This window comes from Pipistrellus kuhlii, unplaced genomic scaffold (assembly GCF_014108245.1).
Source record: "Pipistrellus kuhlii isolate mPipKuh1 unplaced genomic scaffold, mPipKuh1.p scaffold_m20_p_20, whole genome shotgun sequence".
NCBI lineage: Eukaryota > Metazoa > Chordata > Mammalia > Chiroptera > Vespertilionidae > Pipistrellus > Pipistrellus kuhlii.
In genome coordinates, this window is record NW_023425516.1 from 717,160 (window position 1) to 733,665 (window position 16,506).

General features: G+C 51.6%; 1 protein-coding gene across 1 annotated transcript; it reads left to right on the plus strand.

The window, feature by feature from the left end:
- Nucleotides 1–5,306: 5,306 nt before the first annotated feature.
- On the plus strand, nt 5,307–12,049 carry PLA2G1B (phospholipase A2 group IB). The gene is made up of 4 exons (XM_036449619.2): nt 5,307–5,449; nt 7,871–8,030; nt 9,161–9,288; nt 11,854–12,049. The coding sequence occupies exons 1-4, from the start codon at nt 5,416–5,418 to the stop codon at nt 11,973–11,975; spliced, it is 444 nt and encodes a 147-aa protein (XP_036305512.1). The 5' UTR covers nt 5,307–5,415; the 3' UTR covers nt 11,976–12,049.
- The last annotated feature ends 4,457 nt before the right edge of the window (nt 12,050–16,506 follow it).

A 16,506-nucleotide genomic window follows, 5' to 3' on the forward strand; every position in this document is an offset into this window, starting at 1 on the left:
ACCATGACATTGTAGTTATATTTTTTTACACATTTCTCCTTGAAAGCTTTTCTATCATATCAGAGGCAAAGTAGGGATGCCTATTCTGGCCATATATATATGTGAATCTGAATATATATATGTATCTCAAAGAGGAAGCAGGGGAGAGAGAGAAACATCAGTGATGAGAGAGAATAATTGATTGGCTGCCTCCTGCACACCCCACACTGGGGACCAAACCCACAACCATGTGCCCTGACCAGGAATCGAACCATGACGTCCTGGTTCACAGGTCGAAGCTCAACCACTGAGCTATGCCAGCTGGGCCTGGCCACTTCTATTCAACATATTGGAAAGGAAGAAGTAAAATTATCTGTTTGCAGATAACATGATCTTATATGTAAAAAAATAAATTAAAAAACCTCTAAAGATTACACACAAACAACTAATAAAAGAATTCATCAAAGTTGTTGGACACAAAAATCACACAAAAATCCATTTTCCTTTGCACATTAACAATGAACAATCGGGCCGAAACCGGTTTGCTCAGCGGAAGGATCCTGGGATCGCTTGGTTGCGGGCACGTACCCCGGTAGGGGGCGTGCAAGAGGCAGTTGATCGATGACTCATTGATGTTTCTTGCTCTATCTCTCTCCCTCTCTGTAAAAAAATCAATAAAATATATATTTTTAAAAATAACGAACAATCAGAAAAATACATTTAAAAACGATGAACTTAAGGAGGTGAAAGACTTGTACAGTGAAAACTACAAGATAATGCTGAAAGAAATGAAGACACAAGTAAGTGGAAAGATCCTATGTCTCCACTCCCTCGAGCACTGTGACTTTAAGCAAGTCACCTAAGCTCTTTGGGCCCGTTTTACCGTCTGCAACCGGGGGAGATGATGAAACGGGAGTAGCTAGCTGTGCCAGGAGCTTAAGGCTGGAAAGCAATGTCTATAGAGCCCGCCGCACAGAGCCAGGCGCACCAGCCCTCAACACACGGTGGCTGCTTTTAAGCATTTCCTGGCCAAAACCGGTTTGGCTCAGTGGTAGAGTCTGCGGACTGAAAGGTCCCGGGTTCAATTCTGATCAAGGGCATGTACCTTAGTTGCGGGCACATCCCCGGTAGGGGGTGTGCAAGAGGCAGCTGGTCGATGTTTCTCTCTCATCGACGTTTCTAGCTCTCTATCCCTCTCTCCTCCTCTCTGTAAAAAAATCAATAAAATATATCTTAAAAAAAAAAAAAAAGCATTTCCTGGAAGCAGGAGCCTTGTCTCCGGGGGGCCGGGCGTGTGACCTTGCCGGGTGCGGGCCTGCGTCACCGAAGGAGCCGGCAGCTCTCCTTGGCTGTTTTTCCACCCGAGCGTGTGCCGTTCCCAGGCTGGGAGCAGCCGCGGGGACACACCTGGGGCGGAGAAGGTCACGTCCGGAGCGGGGGCTGGAGCAGAGCGCTCACCGCTGAGTCCCGCCGGGGGCTCGGCCTGTCGCACACGCCCGTCTCTTTCCAGGAACAGAATGTTCTAGTGCGTGTGGGAACTCGTGCAGCCTGCCTCTGTGGAAAGCCTCCAGCTGGCGGGGGAGGGGGTGGAGGAGGAAAGTGGGGCGGTGAAACCCGCCTCTGGCCTCCAGGGGCTTCCACGCTCCCGCCCACGACGACAGATCCAGATCCAGCTCACCTCTCGGTCCTGCTGTGTGACACTGGAGCAGTTCCTTAACCTCTCTGAGCCTCCAGCGTCTTCTCTGTGAAATGGAGCCTGTGAATGGACCCACCTCAGAGGTGGGAACCAGGTTCTCAGCATGGGACCTGGCAGGGTTAGCGCCCGGCTAAATGGTAACCCGTGCTCTCAGCAGAGGGCTTGGTGGCACCAGCCAAGCCTCCTTCCCCAGACGCCCCCACAGGATCCTCTTTCCTTCTGACCCCGAAGCGTAGCATTCTGCTGCCCGTGCCTTCCCTTTCCTCAGGCAGCCCCCGCCCCCTGCCTCTGCGACCTCCTGCCCAGGGTCCCACCGAACCGCTGTCTGCGCAGCCCGCTGACAGCCGCTAGCCACGTACCTGGAGCCGCCGAACCCCTGCAACGCGGCTGGTGTGACTGAGAGAGTGGTTTTTAATATTATTGATTGTAATGGACTGAAACAGCCCCTGTGGCTGGCCGATGGCTACCCTATTGGGCGGATGGAGACGCGTGGATGGGCGGATGGAGACGCGTGGATGGGCGGATGGAGACGCGTGGAAGGGACAGGTGGAGGGGAACACCCGAGGCCACCGGGGGCAGAATGAGGCCTGAGCAGACCAGCCTCTGCCCCTCTGCGGGCCTCAGTTTCCCCATCTGCCTACTCGGCGCTGCGAGTGCTCTCGCATCCGCCGGAGGGGCCTTGCCCGGGGCTGGAGGTGAAGCAGAAGCCTTTGCAGGAGGGCACTTCTTCCCGGAGCCCAGAGCCGCGCCTGTGGAGGGGAGAGCAGAGGCGCCCGGGCCGCGGGCCGCCAGGCCCAGTGACGCCAGAGGCCTCCCCCGCCCTCCCCTGCGCAGGTGCAGGGCCCGGCTCGGGAAGGGCGCTGGGTTCTGGGTCCCAGTCCGCTCGGCCATGTCCGCTCCCCCGCAGCCCAGCCCGGGTCCTCTGGGCAGTGGCCGGGCATCCCAGAGGATGAGAGAGGGCTCCCCAGAGGATGCAGGCGATGAACGGCACTTTTCCTCTGTGATCTTCCTCCCTCCACCCCCCCCCCACCACCACCACCAGTGGAACCAGGGAATCAGGAGCCAGACATCAGACGTGTTCCCACAGAGGGGCCTCCCGGACACCCGGCTGCCCCAGACAGCCAAGGTCAGCGAGGACAAGGGGGTCTGAGGAGACAGGACAGCGGGAATGCTGTGCTCTCCGGGACTGGCCTCTGGAACAGAAAAAGGACATGTGAGCCCTGACCGGTGTGGCTCAGTGGGTAGAGCTTCGGCCTGCGGACTGCAGGGGCCCAGGTTCTTTCTGGTCCAGGGCAAGTCCCTTGGTTGTGGACACATCCCCAGTGGGGGGTGTGCAGGAGGCAGCGGATCGATGTTTCTCTCTCATCGATGTGTTTCTAACCCTCCCTTCCTCTCTGTAATATATTAAACATATTAAACAAAAAAAAAACAAAAAAGGAAAAAACATTTGGTAAAACTTAAAAACTAAGGATCTGTAAGTAAGCCGTGGGTTTGAGTTTATGAACACTACATTGGAGAGTAATAACATATCAATATTGGTTCATTAATCACAACAAATATCCTATCCTGAGATAAAATGCTCATAAAACGTAAATAAAATTAAAACGGGGTTTGCCGCAGAGATCGCACGGGGGCTCAGTGGGAAAACACGAAGTGAACAATGACAGAAGATCATGCGTCTCTGCTGTGGGAGCCCCCGAAGGTGGGTCTAGGGAGACGGCGGATCCAGGCTGCCTGGGCGAGAGCGAGGGTGCTGGGGGACAGGGTCTGCCGGGGAGGGGAAATTGCCCCACGCTGTGTGCACGCACTGAACGCCACTGAATTGTTCACTTTAAAATACAATGGTTCGCAGACCCGGAGCAGCTGGTTGTGGAACGACCAGAGCAACAGAGGCCAGGCCCGGAGCAGCTCGCTCCTCCCCTGCCCCTGCCCCAGGGCTGCCTCTCAGACATGGCGGGAAACTTTTGCGGGAACTTGAGGGTCTGCTGAATCAAGTGTTGAAGGCTCAGATCTGGATGTGTTGAGTTAGTACAGGGCTGGGGTGTTGATCTGTGAGTGCCTTGGGTGGGGCCTGGATGAGGCTGGTTGACCTATTTGGAAATGTCTTTTGTGTGAAGTGTATCATTGGGCATGTGGTGGTATTATTGATATGAGAAAATGCTAAGTAACTGATTTACTATCTGAAAAGGGATTTACTATCGGGGAAAGGGAGGGAGGAAGAGACTGAACATAAACTGCACCTATGGATGAGGACAATGGGGGATGGGGAGGGGGCGGAGGGTGGGGTGGGAACCTGGTGGAGGGGGGAAGAAATGAGGAACCTTTGTAACAATATGAACAATAAAGATTGATTTAAAAAAAAAAAGAAAGAAAGAAACATCGTTGAGAGAGAAACATCTATCAGCTGCCTCCTGCACGCCCCCTACTAGGGATGTACCTGCAACCAAGGTGCATGTCCTTGACTGGAATTGAACCTGGGACCTTTCAGTTTGCAGGCCAACACTCTATCCACTGAGCCAAACCAGTTAGGGCCCTTCTCTTTTTATTTTTTGGTAGTACTACATTGTATAAATATATCACAGTTTATCCTGCTGTTGAAGAATATATAGTTGGGGTTTTTTTTTCCATTTTGGGGCTATTATGAATAAAGCTGCTATGAATATTAAAAAATAATAATAATAATAAAATAAGTAAAATACAATGATTCGTTTATGCTAGCTGAAATTCACCCCCAAAGTGTTATGTTAGACATTTTTTTAAAATATATTTTATTGATTTTTTACAGAGAGGAAGGAAGAGGGATAAAGAGCTAGAAACGTCGATGAGAGAGAAACATCCACTTGTCCACTGAGCCAAACTGGTTTCGGCTTAGACATTTTTTAATATATATTTTTTTTTATTGATTTCAGAGAGGAAGGGGGAGAGAGAGGGAGAGAAACATCACTGATGAGAGAGAATCATTGATCGGCTGCCTCTCGCACACACCACACAGATTGGGCCTATAACCCAGGCAGGTGCCCTGACAGGGAACTGAACCGTGACCTCCTGATTCATAGGTCGATGCTCAGCCACGGAGCCACGCCAGTTGGGTCATGCAGACATTCGATACAATAGCTCTGAAAGCTTTTTTTATTCTGTAAGTCTTTTGGGGGGGCTTTCTTACAATCCCACCGTGGGAATGGGGAGGAAGCTGCTATTGGTACAGCGGGGGAAAGAAAAGAAATCATGTGCCTTAGAATCAGACAGGATTAGTGAGGACTAAGTCTGCGTGCCTCCTCTGCCGTTGGCTGGCTGTGTGGCCTGGAGCAGGTTACTTCGCCTCTCGGAGCCGGCTCCCTCACCTGCCAGGTGCGAGGTGGACGGCTCATTCAGCGGGACCCACCACGCAGACCGGGCGCACAGGAAGTCATGGAGGCAACGCCACGTGGACGGCGTCGATGGCTTTGCCACCCCCACCCCCAGCGATGAAGCTGGGCTCAGTGCCCAGGGGAGGGTAAGAAGGTCAAGATTCCAGGATACGTGATTCCAGAAATAACCCCTTTCCTCAAAAAGTGCTGATGACGAATGCGTGCACCTCCTCCTGGCAGGGCGTCCGGGCCGTCACCCGCAGCAGACCGGCTCAAGGACACCCCGTCAGCGGGGAGCAGAGCAAACACTCCGCCTTATCTCGGCCCCGGGCCTATAAGGCGGCCGCTCTCCGATGGAGTCAGTCCTTTCCCGCTCACCAGTCTCCTGACAGGATGAGGCTCCTGGTGCTGGCTGCTCTGCTCACAGGTAGGCGAGTCTCTCCGGGGCTAAGACCTCACTCTTTTGGGACGCGGGTCACAGGTCACAGGGCTGGCCAGACCTGGAATCTTTTATTATTTTATTTTGTTTTATTCATTAAAATATTTTCTTATTGATTTCAGAGAGGAAGAGAGAGAGAGAGAGAGAAACATCAATGAGGAGAGAGAATCATGGATCGGCTGCCTCTTGCACACTCCTCCATGGGGATCGAGCCCACAGCCTGCGCATGTGCCCTGATCGGAAATGAACTGTGACCTCCTGGTTCGTAGTTCGATGCTCAACCGCTGAGCCACGCCGGCTGGGCCAGACGTGGAGTCTTTATTCAGAGCTCCCTGTGGGGCGTCAGAGCTCCCATACTGGGATTCCCACAGCTCCCCCTCAGGCGGGCACCCTTCAACCCTCAGTGTGCACTCGGGTAACCCACTCTGAAAGGCCCACCCTGAGCATCCAGGCGAACGAAGACCCTCTTCCTTCTTCCTGCCCTGTGGCCTTGGTACCAGGTGCCCTCTGCCCAGCATCTATCTTTGCTTGCAATTCATATCTTGTTGTTTTTTTTTTTTTTTTTTACCTCATCCCCACCCCCATCTACATGGGCTCTGTCAGTGCAGAGATAGTGCTGTTTGCACTGTTTTTTTGTTTGTTTGTTTGTTTTTAAAATATTTTTTATTGATTTTTTTACAAAGAGGAAGAGAGAGGGATAGAGAGTTAGAAACATCGATGAGAAAGAATCATCGATCAGCTGCCTCTTGCATACCCCCCCCACTGGGGATATGCCTGCAACCAAGGTACATGCCCTTGCCTGGAATCGAATCCGGGACCCTTCAGTCCGCAGGCCAACGCTCCATCCACTGAGCCAAACCGGTTTCGGCTGCACTGTTGATTGAATGAATAAATGGAATCTGACACATTCCCAGCTCATCCATCCATCCATCGTTCATTCATTCATTCATTCATTCATTCAACATTGATGATATCAGAGCCAGCAAGGTATCAGGCTCTGGGTGGATTCTGAGGACTGAGAGGAAGGAGCCATGGTCCCTGTCGGAGGAACACACCCACACACACAGCAGCCTTATGCGGACTGGCCTCCGCACAGACAGAGCCGGTGGGATCTGAGAGAGAGAGAGAGAGAGGGAACAGGGGAGCAGGAGGAGGGTCTGGGGTGGCCATCAGAGCCGGCTCCTCTGGTCTGAGCAGGCTCCGGGCTCCTGCTCCAGGACACGCCTCTGCCCGCGGGGCTGCCGCCCTCCTCTGCCCGGGTCTGAGCACAGGGAGAGGGTCCGGGTCACACACCCGGGAACGAAAGGGCAAGGCAGGGGGCAGAGAGACAACAGAGGAGGCTGACGGAAACAGGACCCCAGTGTCACCTCATGCCATCTCCTCTCTAGGGCACCGAACCTCACAGGGGCAGGCTCTGCAAGTGGGGCGAAGGGATCCCGCGTCCCCGGGTCCAGGGGGCCACGCTTAGACAAACCCTCAGCCGGAGGCAGACTTTTCTAACTTCTTCAATCGACACTGATGGAGCACCTACTACGTGCTGGAACTTTAATTCCTGCACTGATGACTTCATCCATTGGCCTCATCATCTATTTATTGAGTGTCTACTACGTGCCAGGCCCAATGTCAGGCCCTGGGAATGAAAGCCCTGAGGCCTGTCCTGTGTGGACAGTCCTGTGAGAGGGAGGCACTAACGCAGTGGAGCGCAGACGGTGGAGGTCTATGAACAGAGAACGTGAAGAAAGGTGGTAGCAGGGTGGTCAGGACGGCCTTTGAGGAGGTGGCTTCTAAACCAGGATCTCCCAGCCTTTTAAAAGGAGACAAGTGTGCAGGCCGAGGGAGCAGCGGCTGTGTGGGCCGTGAGGCTGTCCCATTGGGGATGGGAGGCCACAGAGGCTCCTCACCGTCCTTACCCTCCTGCCCCACCTCAGCCCCACAGTCCCACAGCCCCCCACGTAACTCCCTGTTTTATTTTTATTTTTTATTTATTTATTAATATATTTTTATTGATTTTTTTACAGAGAGGAAGAGAGAGGGATAGAGAGTTAGAAACATCAATGAGAGAGAATCATCGATCAGCTGCCTCTTGCACACCCCCTACCGGGGATGTGCCCGCAACCCAGGTACATGCCTTTGACCGGAATCGAACCTGGGACCTTTTAGTCCGCAGACCGACGCTTTATCCACTGAGCCAAACCGGTTTCGACTATATATGTGTTTTTGAGTGTTTTTTTAAGTTTTCATTAAGAAGTCTGTAGTCGCTTTGCCAGGTGTCTGTGTCCCGCTGTGCTCCCGGGAGGCAGCTGCCAGCGGTCAGAGCGGGCAGCGGGGGCCTGAGGGCACAGGCCGACCCTGAGCCCAGGACGCGGCAGGGCCCACAGGGACGACCTTGACCGCGCTGTCTCCCTGCAGTGTGCGCCGCAGAGGCCGGCCTCGGCACGCGGGCCGTGTGGCAGTTCAGAAACATGATCAAGTGCACGATACCTGAGAGCGACCCCCTGAAAGATTACAACAACTACGGCTGCTACTGCGGCCTGGGCGGCTCCGGCACCCCCGTGGATGAGCTGGACAAGTGAGTGCTGGTCTGCGGGGGCTGGGGGGCTGGGGAGCTGGGGGGCGGGGGCTGGGGGGCTGGAGGGCTGGGGGGCGGGGCTGGAGGGCTGAGGGGCGGGGCTAGGGGGCGGGGGGGCTGAAGGGCGGGGGCTGGGGGGCTGGTCTGCGGGGACTGGGGGGCTGAGGGGCTGGGGGCCGGGGGCGGGGAGAGCCAAGGACCCTCACGAGGAAGCACAGGAAGGGGACTGCACACTTGCTAAGGTCAACCTATTTTCACCTCCTGTCACGTCAGCAAATGTTCAGGACAGTGGTTGGCAAACTCATTAGTCCACAGAGCCAAATGTCAACAGCACAATGATTGAAATGTCTTTGGAGAGCCACATTTTTTAAACTTAAACTCCTTCTAACGCCACTTCTTCAACATAGACTGGCCCAGGCCGTGGTAGTTTGCGGAAGAGCCACACTCAAGGGGCCAAAGAGCCGCATGCGGCTCTCGAGCCTCAGTTTGCGGACCACTGGTTCAGGAAGACTCTGAATGCAACGCTCACTGGTGTGGATGGGACGCAGAATGCGGGGATGAGAGGTAGTGGGCGCGGCTGCCCTCTAGTGGCAGGACATTGCCACACACACCATCCCAGCAAGGACTCCATGGGCATCTTCAGAATATAGGATGCGAAAGTCTTCCTGCAACCACTTTTTTTTATAAATATATATATATATATATATATATATATATATATATATATATTTTTTTTTTTTTTTATTGATTTTCCACAGAGAGGAAGGAAGAGGGATAGAGAGCTAGAAATGTCAATGAGAGAGAAACATCAACTAGCTGCCTCCTGCACAACCCCTACTGGGGATGTGCCCACAACCAACGTACATGCCCCTGACTGGATCGAACCTGGGACCTTCAATTGCAGACCGATGCTCTATCCACAGAGCCAAACCGGTTTTGGCAGCAACCACTTTTTAAATCTCCTTCAATAAACATGAGAAAAGGCCTGACAGTTCTTCAAGCCACAAAACTGAAATCTCCCGGAGCCTGTCTGCTAGAACATCCCCCCTGCTCCTGAGAGAGCAGATGCGGGGGGACCTGGTGCCCCCACACCTGCTCCTGCCTCAGCTCTTCCCCCTCCTCCCCACCAGGTGCTGCCAGATACACGACCGCTGCTACGACCAAGCCAAGAAGCTGGACAGCTGCAAGTTCCTCCTGGACAACCCCTACACCAAGAGCTACTCCTACAAGTGCTCCGGCTCAGAGATCACCTGCAGCAGTGAGTTTGCCCCTCGCCGGCTCGCAGGCCCGCGGTGGGCAGGAGGGAGCATCGCGGTGGCCATGGCTACCATCTGCTGATCCATTACTTGGTGCCAGGAACGGTACCATGGTGATCCCCATTTTACAGATGAGGAGACTAAGGCTCGTAAAGAGTGCTTGGTTATTTTTTTTAAAATATATTTTATTGATTTTTTACAGAGAGGAAGGGAGAGGGATAGAGAGCTAGAAATGTCAATGAGAGAGAAACATCGACCAGCTGCCTCTTGCACACCCCCAACCGGGGATGTGCCCGCAACCAAGGTACATGCCCTTGACCGGAATCGAACCTGGGACCTTTCAGTTCGCAGACCAACACTCTACCACTGAGCCAAACCGGCTTCGGTGAGTGTTTGGTTATTGAGCACAGATCTGCATGACTCAAAAGCCTCTGCTCTTAACTGCCATGCTATAGTGTGTGATTATTTCCCAAAAGAGCCCAGAACTAGCATTTCTTAGGTTCCTATGACATGCCAGGTGCTAGGTGAGGCGTGTGTGTGTGTGTGTGTGTGTGTGTGTATGTGAGGTAGGTTTTTTTAGCTCCATTTTACAGGTCAGGAAGCTGAAGCTCACAAACAGCCACTTGTCCAGAAATCACGGCTTCCCAGTGGCAGCTACATCGGAGCCCAGCTGCTTCTTTCCCCAAAGATTCTGGTTCCAACGGCCTGGGGATGAGATGTGTCCCTCCCTAAGGCAGCTCCGAGGAGCAGACAGCGGAAAGGTGTTGTTGCTACTGTACAAACATCAAAATAACCACATTCCAGTCCAAAGGTGCCACAGAACATGTTACCCAGAACCCCACCACCGTCAGGAGGGACGTGGTGTATTACAACAATTCAGTTCATCTCTCCGAATTGTGGGATCAAGCCCACAACCATGGCGTATGGGGCCAACGCGGTAACCAACTGAACCGTGTTCCCCTCTCCATTGCAGAGGCGGAAAATAAAGACAATACGTAAACACATTCGATGCTGAGAAGTACTGTAGAGGAAATAAAGCAGAGAGAGAAGGCAGAGAATGGTGGAGAGACGGAGGGAATGTGTGTGTGAGTGAACAGAAGGGGGTGAGGGAAGACCTCACTGAGAAAAAGGCATCAGCGGCATGACCTGGAATGAGGGAGTGACCGCTGGCGGGAAGCGCTTCAAAGGACTCGGGATAAGGGTTAGGAGCAGAAGCCTACCCACAATTCATTTGTGGTCTCTAAAGGGGCAGAAAGAAACAAAACTTTAATAAAATGATTGAAGGTAAGCAGAGATACACAGTTAATTAATGGAGAGTAAAGTTCAAATGCATTTTAAATGCTAACTATGCTGTTTCTTTTGGTTATAAAAGTAAACAAGGCCAAAGTAATATAATCTCAGAAATATATGTCATGGAAAGTGGAAGGCACCTATAATCCTATTACCCAGAGATAACCAGTTAGATTTTATATATATATATATATATATATATATATATATATATATATATATATATATATTTTTTTTTTTTTTTTCAAATTTTTAGGCTTTACTAGTTATTTTTCCCTTCAAGAAAATATATTAGGCTGAAACTGGTTTGGCTCAGTGGTTAGAGCACTGGCCTGCAGACTCAGGGGTCCCAGGTTTGATTCCGGTCAGGAGCATGTGCTTTGGTTGCAGGCACAACCCCGGTGGGGGTGGGGGTGGGTGTGCAGGAGGCAGTTGGTCAATGTTTCTCTTTCATCGCTGTTTCTGACTCTCTATCCCTCTTCCTTCCTCTCTGTAAAAAACCAATAAAATATATTTTAAAAAGAAAGAAAGGGAGAAAGAAAGAAAGAACAAAAGAAAATATATTAGGCCCAGCCAGTGTGGCTCAGTGGTTGAGCCAGGAGGTCACAGTTCGATTCCTGGTCAGGGGCACATGCCCGGGTTGCAGGCTCGGTCCCCAGTGTGGGTTGAGCAGGAGGCAACTGGTCAATGATTCTCTCTCATCACTGATGTTTCTATCTCTTTCCCCCTCTGCCTTCCTCTCTAAAATATATTTAAAAACAAGATATATTGGAAATATTTCCACATATAGACATAATTATTTTAAATGTCTGTATAATATTCTATTATTTTTTAAATATGAGCTTTAACGTAGAGAAAGTGGCTTACTAAACTTCACTAAGTTGAAATTTAAAGTACTTTGCTGCCTTAAGTATGTGCTTTAGTGTTTCCCACATGGCTTATAATGGCTTACCTGTGTTATCAGAGGCTGTAGCTATATGGGTGCGAAACAGACAAGACTTTCCCAAAGGCAGCGCTCACACCGAGGGTCACCAGATAAACGCAGGTTGCCCAGTTCAGTTTGACTCTGTCATGGACAACAAACAATTTTTTAGTCTACATCCCAAACCTTGCATTCACTGTTTATCTGAAATTCTGGCATTTTAATTGCCTAATCTGTCAGCCCTAAATCTGCACCAATGGCATGGCCACTGGATTATCCCCTTATTTCTCCTGCTCCTGGGCTGTGGACGGCAGGCTCCGCCTGGGCTCAGGCCTCTCCCCTTGCTCTTTTTCAGGCAAAAACAAACCCTGCCAGGCCTTCATCTGCGAGTGCGACCGCAACGCTGCCATCTGCTTCTCCAAGGCCCCTTACAACAAGGAGCACAAGAACCTGTCCGCCAAGTTCTGTCAGGACTGAGCCGCCTCTGTAACGCCTTTCCCCTGTGGCTCCGCCTCACGCGGTGCCCTCCATAAAGCACCTTGCTGAAAGGCTCGCGTTTGGAGACTGTTTTATTCTCGTCTGCCGAGCACCACTGGGCCTCTTCCCAGTCCTTCCGAGCATCACTCTTCCAGCCTTGGGGGCTGACTCACTCGGATATTTCCAGGAAGGGAGCACCTGAGGGTTTACTCTGTGCAGGGCTGCTCTCAGATTCCCTGGGGTGCCCTAAGACCATGGTCGGCAAACTGCGGCTCTCGAGCCACATGCGGCTGTTTGGCCCCTTGAGTATGGCTCTTCCACAAAATACCACGGCCTGGGCGAGTCTAGTTTGAAGAGGTGTCGTTAAGAGAAGTTTAAGTTTAAAAAAAAAGTTGGGTCTCAAAAGAAATTTCATTCGTTGTACTGTTGATATTTGGCTCTGCTGACTAATGAGTTTGCCGACCACGGCCCTAAGAAGTTTTGACGCTGTTAGTAAATTTCCCTTTTCTACGCTGCCGCTCAGAAGGAGAGGCACTAGGCCAGAGCTATGCAAAGGAAGTAGCAAAGATGGGGTTTGAACCCAGCGGGCCCAAGAGACACACACTCTTCCCCGCCCCCTCCCCTGCCTGACACAGTGAGCTCTTCTCTCAGCTCCAGCTCGGTCTCTCCTCTCATTTTTCTGCCTCTATTTTCAACCATTTTTCCTACAACCTTCTTTCTTTTTCTAAGCCCTACAAAGACTTTACCACACTCTACAAGCTGATTTTTACATCGCGGTCATCAAACATAATAAACACCCCTAGCTGGTTTGGCTCGTGAATAGAGCGTCAGCCTTTGGACTGAAGGGTCCCAAGTTCGATTCTGGTCAAGGGCACATGCCCAGGTTTTCAGTTCAATCCCCAGTAGGGGGCATTTAGGAGGCAGCCGGTCAATGATTCTCTCTCATCATTGATGTTTCTCTCTCTCTTCCTCTCCTTTCCTCTCAAATCAAAAATATATATTTAAAAAAATAATAAACAATAACAGCGTCTACTTCTAGGTCATTTACTGCATATCACTCTTTCCACATCCCATCTCATTCAATATTCAAACCGGCTCTGTGAGGTTGATAATATTGCCCCCATTTTATGGATGAGAAGCAATAAACTCAGAGAAGTCCTCCCCTATGATCACACAATTGGCATAGGCAGGATTTGACCAGGCCTGCCTGGTGGCAAAGCCTGAGCCAACCGCTAAGCCAACTTTCTCCACTAGGATTTATGACTACATCAGTTATGACTACATCAGCATCGAAATTCACCTGGTAGTGTGTGGAGGGGAAAGAAGAAAACTGAATTAGAAAAGCAAAAATGAGAAAGGACAATAAACACTATGAGAAGCCACCACTGATCAATTTTAACCCTCTGGGGGCTGACAGAACAGCCGCCGCCGCTGAGTGTATGGTGGGCAGCAGAGAAGTGTGTGTGTTTGGCTTTTCAAGAAGGGAATGTGTGTGGGTTTGTCTTTTGGCCCAATTTCTCCCTCATTTCATTCATCCAGTCACTGGGAATCAACTGCACCCGCGCCCCCTTAGGAAGGAAGAAAGGTAAGGTTATTAGGAGACTACTTATTCCCACTTTTTTCTTTACAATTATTAAAGCAAACAGCAGAGAGAACTGAGTCACCTGAGTACTCAAGCTGGATCTAAAAATATCCTCTGACGTAAAAACCTCCATTTTCCCATTATCTCAAGGACTGGGAGGTGGGGGAGGAAAGGAAAGATAGAGAGAGAGAGAGAGAGAGAGAGAGAGAGAGAGAGAGAGAGAGAGAGAGAGAGAGAGAGAGAGAGAGAATCAAGTCCTCATTACTGGAAACGGAATATGGGAAACTACAGGAGTGATGATTTAAATGAATAATTAAATATACCGCACTGAGAGTAATTCGCAGTCGGGATTACAGCATGGTGTTGGGTAGGAGCCACAGTGCTTAGCACACCTCGCACGCTCATTAACTGTTTAACGGAGGGGCGGTGTGGTGCAATGGTTTGCTGCAGTCGGAGGATAAACCACGTGGCCGTATTTACCTTTGCATCCACGTGATCCTCCGCGCCCGACCCTGTCAACCCGCCAGCTACGCCCCGGGGCCGGAGGGATTTCGGGGTAGAACATGTGATTGGACACTTTGTGGTCACGTGGCTCTCCGTTCCTCTTTCCTATTGGACAACAGGTCCTGCTTCCGGCCTCCCCGCGCACCACTTAGGCTCAGGCCCCGCCCCTCCCGGCGCAGGCGCAGTGGCTGGCCGCGTCCTCTAGGCGGCGCCCCGGGAAGGTGAGGCCCCGGGAGGAGATTGGGGGGCGAGGAAGGGGGTTGTGCTGAGGGCGAGGAGGTGGCGAGCACCGGGTGAGGCCCCGCTTCCCGCGGGTCTGGCCTCACTGGGCCTCGCACCCACCGCGCGTTTGCCCGCCTCCCCCGGTCCCGCCAGCTTCCAGGTGGTAACTCCGTCATTGCTTCCCCCCACCTCCCCGCCCTCCAGGGAAGGCGAAAGGGGGCTGGGAAAGTGGGGGGCTGGGGATCTAAGGGGGCGCGAGGGAAGGATGGCGAGGGGCGAGGGAATATTGACGGAGCCAAGGGCCTCTGGGGCGCCCCAAGTCCACATTGAATGCCCACCCCCACCTTCAAGCGTTTTGTTGTTTTTTTAAAGGTGAAGGTATTTGCAGGTTTGACCTCCATGCTTTTGCATTTGTTGTTCTCTCCGTTTGGGATGCTCCCCCTGCCCCCGCCTGGTGAATGCTTATTCATCTTAGGGGACCCAGCTTGGGACTTCTGGAAGTTTCTTGTGCCTTGCCCGTCCCCCCTCCCAAAGTCCAGGTTTCCGCAGCATTAAAGAGGAGAATGAGCTCGGAACTGGACTGGCTGACTGGTCGCCCCAGGTGACATCTGGGCAAGTTACATAAGCTTCAGGATCATCATCTTTCCAAAGAAATAACAGTGCATAGGATCATAGATAGATAGGGCTGGTTGTAAAAACTAGGTGGACCAATGCATGGTAAAAGGCTTCCTTCAGCGTTTGTTGTGTAGTAAATGTTTGATCAATATGATTTTCCCAAAGGAATGGAGAAGGAAGCATATGCACTTACTTTCTTTAGAAAGGTTTATTGCATCAAGACATTTGTACTTTAGCCCTAGCTGGTTGGATCAGTGGATAATGTGGCAGCCAGAACTGAAGGGCCCTGGGTTTGATTCAAGTCGAGGGCACATGCCCTGGTTGCAGCTCAATCCCCAATGTGGGGTGCGCAGGAAGCAGTCAATCAATGATTCTCATCATTGATGTTTCTCTCTCTCCCTCTCTCTTCCTCTCTGAAATCAATAAAATCTTATATAATAAAAGGCTAACATGCAAATTGATCAAATGGGGGAACAACCGATCGCTATGATGTGCACTGACCAGCAGGGGGAGACGCTCAATACAGGAGCTGCCCCCTGGTGATCAGTGCACTCCCACAGGGGGAGCACCGCTCAGCCAGAAGCTGGGCTCACAGCTGGCGAGCACAGATGCCATGGCAGGAGCCTCTCCCAACTCTGAGGCAGCACTACCGAGCAGCCAGCGGCAGCAGGTGCATCAGGCTGGGATGAGTGCGAGCGGCACAGTGCCTGGCCCCAATTCGGCCTCTTCCCTGGCCACCTGCCGCTTGGTGCACTGCTACATCCCCTGAGGGGTCCCAGACTACAGAGGGAGGGGCCAGGCTGAGGGACAAACACACCCACCAATGTACAAATTTTGTGCAACGGGCCTCTAGTGTGTGTGTGTGTGTGTGTGTGTGTGTGTGTGTGTATTTTTTTTTTAAATATATTTTATTGAGTTTTTTACCGAGAGGAAGAGAGAGGGATAGAAAGCTAGAAACATCAATGAGAGAGGAACATCGATCAGCTGCCTCCTGCACACCCCCCACCGGAGATGTGCCCGCAACCAAGGTACACGCCCTTGACCAGAATCGAACCCTGGACCCTTCAGTCCGCAGGCCGACGCTCTATCCACTGAGCCAAACCGGTTTCGGCTAGTATATATATTTTTAAAAATTATAATAAAACTTTTGCCCTAGCTGGTTTGACTCAGTGGATACAGCATCAGCCCAGCCTGTGGACTGAAGGGTCCCGGGTTCAATTCCAGTCAAGGGCACATGCCCAGGTTGCGAGGTCAATCCCCAGTGGGAGCATGCAAGAGGCAGCCGATCAATGATTTTCATCATTGATGTTTATCTCTCTCCCTCTTCCTTCCTCTCCGAAATCAATAAAAATAAATAGAAATAAAGTAAAATAAAACTTTTGTACTTTAAAAAACAAACAAACAGGTGCACAAAAGGGAATGTGGTTCTGGGAGAGAGTCCTGTGATCTAGGTAGAGGGGTAAATGGGCACAAAGGGAGGCAGGTGGGACGGCTTTCCTTCCCACCCACCTCCGTGTTCTAAGGACAGCGGCTGACATCTGCCCGCACTGCTGTGGGCTTCCCACACATCGCCGCCCTGCTTATGCTCCACAGCAGCCCGAGGAGGGA